We start from the raw sequence: 8,837 nt of genomic DNA, 5'->3' as shown, positions 1-8,837 counted from the left end.
ATATTTACTTGATCTGTTTTGTATATGAATTAGGGCATTATACCTGCAATTGAGATGTTGTTCCCAACTTGTGAGCATAGGTATTGTGTGAAGTATATCTATAATAATTTCAAAATGGATCATAAGGGCTTGGAGTTGAAGGATGCACTGTGAAGATGTGTTGAAGCCACAACAATCAAGAAGTTTGAGAGAAGAATGTAGGAAATGAAGGATTTGGATGTCAAGGCATGGGAGTATCTTGCTGACATCAACCATGCACAATGGTTTAAGTCTCACTTTAGTAGTAGAGCTTTGTTTGACTGTTTAGCTAATAACTTAAGTGAGTCTTTTAATGCCATGATCTTAGAAGCTAGGGATAAGCCAATTTTAGCAATGTTGGAGTGGATCAGAGTTAGGCTTATGACCAAACAATACAAAAAGATGAAAGGTATAGCAAAATACACTGGAAAGGTTTGTCCTAATATTTAAGACAAATTAGAGAAGTTAAAACATGAATCTATACCTTTCAGTGCTACTCTAGCAGGCAGCTTCATGTATGAGGTTGATAATGGTCGTTAGAGACATGTGGTTGACTTGGCTAAGAAAGCATGCAGCTGTAGGAATTGGGATTTGACAGGACTTCCTTGCAAACATGGGATCTCTACTATTGTTAAGAACCTAGAGAAAGTGGAGGACTATGTGCATCCTTGTTACTTGAAAGAGACATTTGCTGAAACTTACAAAGAGATAATACAGCCAATGCCTGGCCAGTCTGAGTGGGTTGAGACTAACCAACCTGCTCCTATTGCTCCTCATGTGTATAAACCACCTGGCAAACCACCAAAGTAAAGAAAAGGAGATCCTGAAGAGCCAAGGAACCCTTATAAAGTTTCTAGGATGAACAAGACAATCAAGTGTGGGAAGTGCAAGAAAGAAGGACATAATGCAAAAGGGTGCAAAGCAGGCATCACTGCTGAAACTCCATGGCAGAGAAGAGATAGACTTGTTAAATTAGCATCTATAAGTATTTCCATGCTTTGAACTATATTCATTTCCTCAAGTATTTCATGTGAATGTAACTTGTACTATCCTCTTTGTAGGCACAAGGCAGTAAATCTACAAAAACAAAGCAGACAACACCTTAAACTGCATTTCAGCCACCAAGTACTAGATCTCAGCCTACATACAAAGTTTTTGGTCAAATTACATCTCAACCTACACCAAACAATAGATCTGAGGCAGCAACTCAACCTCCAACTAGATCTAGGGCCAACTGGTTCTCTTCATCCTCACAACTGAGCTTCCATACCCTTAGAGAGACATGGAATTCTTTACCATCTCAGGCACCTCTGCTTTCTTCTATTTTGTTTATTTTTTTCCTCTTACTTGCTATTGTTGGACCATCTTGCTAACTGCTGGATTTTGGTTATGCAACCAAGTGCATCTATGAGCACTAGTAGTGTACCAAGTCAAGGAAGTGGTGGTGGTGTTGCTAGGGGGTTTAAAGGCAGAAAGTTTCAACCAGTTGGTGAAAATGGCAAGAAGGCAGTTGGCAAGGGCACCAAAAGCAGTAAATGAAGATGGAAGATGTTAAAGTTTCAACCACTTTTTTTGTTATAGTTCCCACTTTTTTTGTTATAGTTCACATGCTTAATGTATTTGCTTAAGCATGGTCAAGTGTCAAAAACAATATTGGCAATTTTGGTTGGAAAATGTGTATGTCTAATGTATGGTGGACTATTAGTTGAGTTTTGGTTGGAAAATGTGTAAAGTCACAGGATGTGCCAAAAATAATATTGGCAATTTTGTATGCATGTGACATAAAGTCACAATGACTGTCTTCACTTTTATTAATGTTAATGTGCATTGACACAGGATAAAGTATTTTGTTGTGTTGTGCTTGTCTTTGCTTTTGGTGGATTTACACAGGACTGTGTTTCGCTTGTTTTGTGCTTTTGGTGGATTTATACAGGTGTATGTATTCACACAACAAATCATGTGTATGTGTAAAACATGTTCCATTTATGGGCAAGTGTGCATTGACACAACAAACATGTTCCATTTATTTATCTTGCATTGACACAGGTGTATGTATTGAACCAACTTGTTCCATTCATGTTATTATGTTATTAACATTTTCACATAACACTTTGTACCAATATATATCAATCACAGAATGAAGTAAAAAAAAAAATTATACTAAAGTATATTTGCACAAAAACAACACTTTCCATTTCAGGAGATAGATACAATAATCAGGGACTTTGTATTTCAATTACCCAATAACATTTCAACATCCCCCCTAAGCATCATGGCAGATTAAGGTTCCTCACCCTTACATTATTGTTCATTGAGCCAAAACACAACAACAACATTACAAAAATGAAAAATAACCATGACAAAATTAGTGCCACCTTGTACAATCTCTCACTCTCTCTAACCCTCTTAAGTTTCTTCCTAGTTTCTACATAAAGCTCATGAGTTTATCTTTCCCTCCGGTTAGATCTTTCTTCCATTTCCCTAGTTGTCATTTCTCTCTGATTTGCAAGCTACAGTTCATTCTCAAGCATACTTATCCTGTCACGGTCACTCTTACAAGTTTCGTTATCCACCCACTGAAAGAAGTCACATTTAGGACCAACCTAATCATTATAATTATAATAATTAATTTCACAGTTCACAATTAATCACAACTAATAATTTAATTCAATTCAAATACAACAATGTAATTGTTTCTTACATTAAATTGATTACAATCGAGGAATCTTCTTCCATAGTTACCAGCTTTTCGACTTGTTCGTATGGCACAATTCTCAAGGGTACATAAATGACCATCTCCGGCACGGTAGAAACCACTAGTTGTAGAGCCATTGCTAGTTGATGAAGACATAGCAAAAATTTGTTACAAGCTTATAGACCAACAAATCTGTTACAAGTGGCATAGTTCAAATAGCTGTGCATGTGTGACAACATAAACCATTGTTAACACTTATCAAATTAAGTAAGTTAAACTCACTATACCTTACCACTGTCTAACTGCTTAATTGCCCAAAGCCAGCTATATCCTAACTAACTAACCATATTAACTAACTCTCATGCTATACAATACTGGTGTGGAGAATACGAGTATATATTGCCAACTAAGCAATTACAATTATCACCTATAGTACAATATCATTGTACACTCTAGCAGCACTAATAGATGCACACCTCATCAGCTACACCTGCATGCCTCATCAGCAACTCATGCATCCTTCATCAGCAACTCACACATGCACCCCACCAGCACCACACCAGCACCACACATGCACAGCTAATCAGCACCACATGCACACCTCTACCCACCTCATCAGCTACACCTACACGTCTCATCAGCAACTCATGCATGCCAACTCATTAAATCAACCAAGGCAAGTTAGTCATACAAAATCACAAAATTGCAAAAATAATTATCTCATGTTTTGGTTCTCAATTGTTGTTAGATAGCAACATAATTTGATATTCAAAAACCTCATTGTGGGCATTTTTTTTAGGGCATTAGTTTTCTTTGTAAGTGTGTGAATATTAATATGAAAATTTGAAGCAAGCAAGAGCTGGTGAATATTCAACCCAACATCCTCAATGAAACTTAGAATCTTAATAAACTCTTGTAATCCAAATCGGCCTTCAAAACAAACAACACCCAAACTAAAGCAATTAATAATCGGATTAGTAACAGGGAATAAAAGTTAAGACAAATCACATATATCTCATGCGTTGACTGTCAAAAAAACCATAATAATCGTTTATTAGTACTAAAATCACTCATAATTGTGAAATTAAACATGAAAATGGTTGGACGCTTAATGAATAAAAACCCAAATACCATGATTAGCCAAATAAAACAGAGACTATGGCCCAACAGCTCCAATTTTTTTTTTTTTTTCAATTTCTTGGGGTTTTTTAAACTTATAAATGAAGATGATCAATTTCTTGGGAGGTTTTTCAAACTTATAAATGAAGATGATCAAAGCCTATAAAGCATACATATAAAAGTGAGGAGCAATTGTAAAAAAAAAGAATTTGGGTTTTCGCTCGGAAATTTCTTTAACTTGGAAATTTCTCCGACTTTGTAAAAAAAACAAAAATTAGGTTTTTGCTTAACCAGATCCATGGTTAAGCAAAAACCCAATTTGGAAGAAAGAATTTTAAAACCCACTTTGGAAGAAAAAATTTCAAAACCCAATTTAGAACCCTAGATTTCAAAGATTAAAAAGCAATAATCCTGATCTACTTGCAACAGTTGAACAGAGGAGCAACTGTTCTTCCTTGGCTCGGTTTGCATGCACGATCAAATCCTAGTTATCTTAAGTGAAGCAAAGCGCATTGCACGATGGGAGTGAGTGAGTCTTCCTGCCACAGCTGAACAGAGGAGCTATCTTCCTCGGCTCGGTTTGCATGCACGATGGGAGTGAGTGAGTGAGTGATTTTTGGGAGGGAGAGTGTGTGATTTTTGGTGAGCAAGCTGGATGGGAGTGAGTGATTTTTTGGGAGTGAGAGTGTTTTAATCTAGATGGGAGTGTTTTTTACATATTTCTGTGTTAGAGTAACGGTGAGGGAGAGGTGGGTACACGACACATAAACGGTGAAAATCACAGGTGGGTAAAGTGTCAAAATTTGAACCACGGGTAGGCACATAGAATTAGAGGAAAACCACAGGTGGGCAAAGTGTTATTATCCCTAAATCTAATGCTTAGAAAATTGACATGTCATATCTCCACACTGGCAATCTGTGTGCTTCAATTTCTCTCCTATCTCTCTTCTTTTCACTCCAGCAGTTTAGCTTTCCCAAATTTGAATTTCAAAAAAAAAAAAAAAAAAAATCTCTCTTGGAGACTATAAATCCATGGCCGAATCTTAGTGGGCTTCAACTCGTCCCACACCACCACCACCACTGGTGATGCTTCCCGATCTAGTCTTCTCCTCTTTCAAGGTTTTCACATAGCTCTCTCTCTTCTCATTACACCCATGCCACTACTGTTGGCAGTGCTTATTATCGGTGTCACCACCACTGGTGGCTACCGAGTTTCCCTCTCTCCCTCTCAAATTTATTTTCTCTTTTATTTTTCTTTTTGTTTCAGTTTTAATTATTTTGATGACTACAGTTGTATGATTTTGTTTGGGTTTGAAAAATGGGGGTTTTGGGTATGGCTAAATGTGTTGTGATTGAATATTTGTTTTGATGGTGAGCTTGTGTGTGTCCTTGGTGTAGATATGTGATTATAGCTTTGGTTTGGATTTTTGGTTTTCAAATGAATGGTAATTTTTGGGTTTCAAATGAACAGTGGTTGGATGGGTGTTTATACTTTACAAACTTGTGCCTGTGGAAATAGGAGGGTGAAAAGGAAAATGATGTTATTATTATTATCATTGTGTGTGTGTGTGTGTGTGTGTGTTCTGTTTTCAATGAGCTGAGTGTTTTCTTTTTCCCTTCATTATGCTATGGCTTCCTTATGTTTTATTGTATTTTTTAGCTGACTGTTTTGTTTGATAGTATGGGTGCGTTTGGATACCACTTATTTTGCTAAAAACTGAAAACACTGTAACAAAATAATTTTCAAACGTGTGAAAAATTACTGTTCACTCTTTTTTTACTATTCATATGCCTTGGTGCACTGTATATGTCCCATGAACAGTGCACCAAGCGCTGATCTTTAAAAAAAAAAAAAAGGAGAAAACGCGCAAACGTGGACACAGAAATTTGGATCCAAACTCCACCTATGTCGATTATCTTGATGTTTGCAATTTTGTTCTTTGTTATTACGTTATGTGTGTTTTGGTAATTTGCTATGTAATTTTTTAGAATATAATTGTTTTAAGTTATGATGCTGGCTATAGAGGAATTTTTTTTTTTTTTTTTTTTTTTTAATTATAGTTGTGTAATGTAGTTTTGTTTTTCACCATTGTTTACTACATTGAATGGGGATGTTATTTCACCTGTTAAGAGAGTGGTTTTTTTTTTTCCTTTGGATTTTGAACTATAAGGTTTTTGTTTTAATTGATTGATAAAATAAAACATTAGAGATTAAAATTCTGTAATTTATATTATACCTAGTTAGATGTCATTTTAATTGCAAAAGATTAGCAATTGTAGTTTGATAGTGATTCTGGTTCTCATTGCTTTTTGTTTTAATTTGTATAGTTATATGTTGGGCATTGAACTAATTTAGTTTCATCATGAGAAAACATGTTATTCTTTTCTCTTGATGGTTGACGAATTATACTTAGAACCTTGAAGTTTAACTGATTACAGTCACAACTAATTGCTACGTAGTCATGCATTTGTTTATCAAAAAAAAAAAAAAAATTGTAGTTATGCATCAATGTGGTAAGACTTTGTGGTAAATTAATATATGATATCTAGTTTTAGGGGATTATAAATCAGAGATTCTTGTAGTTCATATCCTATATTGTATGTGAATTATGGTTTAAGCTTTAGAATCTCTTATGTGTTTCCGTTGTGCATGCCCATCGAAGGATGTTGTGCTTATTGGTTTCATTTACTTTCACTCTTCTATGTAGCACGACTATTATCTTTCTATTTTGAGATAAAGATAGATATATTATTGATATAGTTTGTATACAAAGAAGTATAGACCCTAGGGGTCTTGTGTGTTTTGCTCAGCTAGGTTTTTGTGGGTCTTGGCTGTGATTTGTTCTGTGGGTTTTAATTTTGGATTTTAGTTTGGTGTTACAATGGTGGGTTGGGGGGTTTGGTTTTGTGTTTTAATGGAGTTTTAGAGGTGGTGGTGGTGTTGTTTGGTGTTTCTAGGTGGTTGGTTCGGTGGTGTTGGTGTGCAAAGACAGAGGTGAAGCGATGGAGGAGATAATAATTTTTAATATTTTTTGTTGGTATATTTTATATTATTTTAATGAGTTGTTTGTAAAAATAGAAACTGGGATATTAGGAGAGTTGTAAAATGAGATGGTAAAATAGATAAAGTAAGTTTTTAGGATGTAAAATATAACTTTTTTGGCATCTCTAATGCTAATGCTCTTATAAGTAATCATATATGGTGACTTTTTTCACATGATTTAAGAAAAATAAAAAGCAATATAAAACGGAAAGGTAAAATAATCATGTATACATACATTTGTTATTTGAAGCCAATATAACTCAATTTACTAATTAAAACCTATATTATTTAAGATTGATGTTTATTAAAAATGATTTTTTTAAAGAAAAATTGAAATGTACTGCAAGTCTACAATTACACCGAATCTCAATCCAAACCAACTTTGAGTGAATTACAACAGATTTTTCCATCCCAACACGTAAAACACTATTCCATGCACTTGGGTTTTTTAAGGTCGTGACGACAGTAGGTCGCCAAATCACTACTTCCAAGGGATCAAATATTTTTGAGTCCATGAATTGGAACCAGGTCGTAAAATGGAGGCGAAACCACGAGAGGCACTAAAACACTTGTTTTCAGAACAAAGCAAACGGTTGAAAACAAACTTTCATCAACCATTCAACGACATATTAAAAACTTTAAAACAAAACTTAAAACTTTTTGATTTATCCAAGACAAGATCAGCAACAATCACAACACATTTGATCAAGTACAATCAAATATAGATGGACAAGAAGTTGATAATGAAATGGGATCATACTGATGGATTCTTAAATATAGATGTTCCAACATGCAAAATGTACTGAAAATTACATGTTTGTTTTTTGTTTTATTCCTTCCTTTTTTTTTTTTTTTTTTTAAATCCAATCATTTGACTGATAACATTTCATCTTTTTCTTTAGCTTTCTCCTTATAAGCAATTGATTTTTTTAACGTGATTTGAGAAAAGTAATAAGCAATTTAAAATGAAAAGGTAAAATAATTTATTTGAAATCAAGAGTAATATAACTCAATTTGTCAAGAAGCTGTCGAGCAGGTGTCGAGCACACCAGGCTTTGAACAGCTTTCTTAAGCTTGATAGATGCAGCTGTCGAGTTTTAATGAATCTGCACTATTAACTTGTTTTCTTGGATAGACTTGAAGGCTTCAACACTTGATCTTGAAACATGGTTTCTTGAAGTATTTAGACGCATCCTAAATCTACCCAAATACAAGTAAAGTGCGTTTTGTCAAAGGATAAGTCAATTACATAAAGTAGTGACATATGTTCCTAACAAGTTAAACACATATGTCCTAACAATCTCTCCCTTTGGCAATCCGTGACAAAACCACAACAAACAAATGAGCATATGAGAGAAGTCATAAATCACTCAACTCATATTCACTTGTTGAATACAATAAAATCTATCATAACACAAACTCTTGAAAAACTTTGAAGAAGAAAGTTTATGGCAAGTAGACTTTGACAACCTATGTTTCTGAAACACTTTAAACAAAACTCATCAAGGCATTTTTGTGTGAAATAGAAATAATAGATTGCATACAAGTAATAAGAAGCATGTGTATAAAGGGAGAAAAGAAACAACACATGAAGTGGTAGGTGAAAGAAAAACATACATCAATATAAATAGGAGTAAAGTACAATGTATGTCTATAAATGGTCACAAGACCTCATGTACAAGAATAATGTATCTAAAAAGAAAGAAAAGAAAAAATACATACTATCCTCACTACATCCCTCAAAACATATCAACACTCCCCCCTTAACAAAATGGTCCTATACTAACTCTCCCCCTAAAAATGACTACTCTCATATCCAAAACTACTTCCCCTTTTTGTCACGAGTGACAAAGGGTAAGAGTGTCAAGTAGACATCTCATCGGTAGAGCTAGCATCTCCATCACCATCATCCGAAGCATCATCGTCATCACCATCATCATCATCCTCATCCTCAGAATCAGA

General features: G+C 34.7%; 1 protein-coding gene across 1 annotated transcript; it reads left to right on the top strand.

Moving 5' to 3' along the window:
- The first annotated feature begins 204 nt into the window (after positions 1–204).
- On the top strand, positions 205–828 carry LOC115970325. Its single transcript, XM_031089974.1, has 2 exons — positions 205–450; positions 559–828. Exons 1-2 carry the CDS (start codon positions 205–207, stop codon positions 826–828), a joined length of 516 nt encoding a protein of 171 aa, XP_030945834.1.
- The last annotated feature ends 8,009 nt before the right edge of the window (positions 829–8,837 follow it).

The sequence above is a fragment of the Quercus lobata genome, chromosome 12 (assembly GCF_001633185.2).
Source record: "Quercus lobata isolate SW786 chromosome 12, ValleyOak3.0 Primary Assembly, whole genome shotgun sequence".
NCBI classification, from domain to species: Eukaryota; Viridiplantae; Streptophyta; class Magnoliopsida; order Fagales; family Fagaceae; genus Quercus; species Quercus lobata.
Note: the sequence above shows the minus strand (reverse complement) of the source record. Positions and strands in the feature narration are given on the sequence as shown.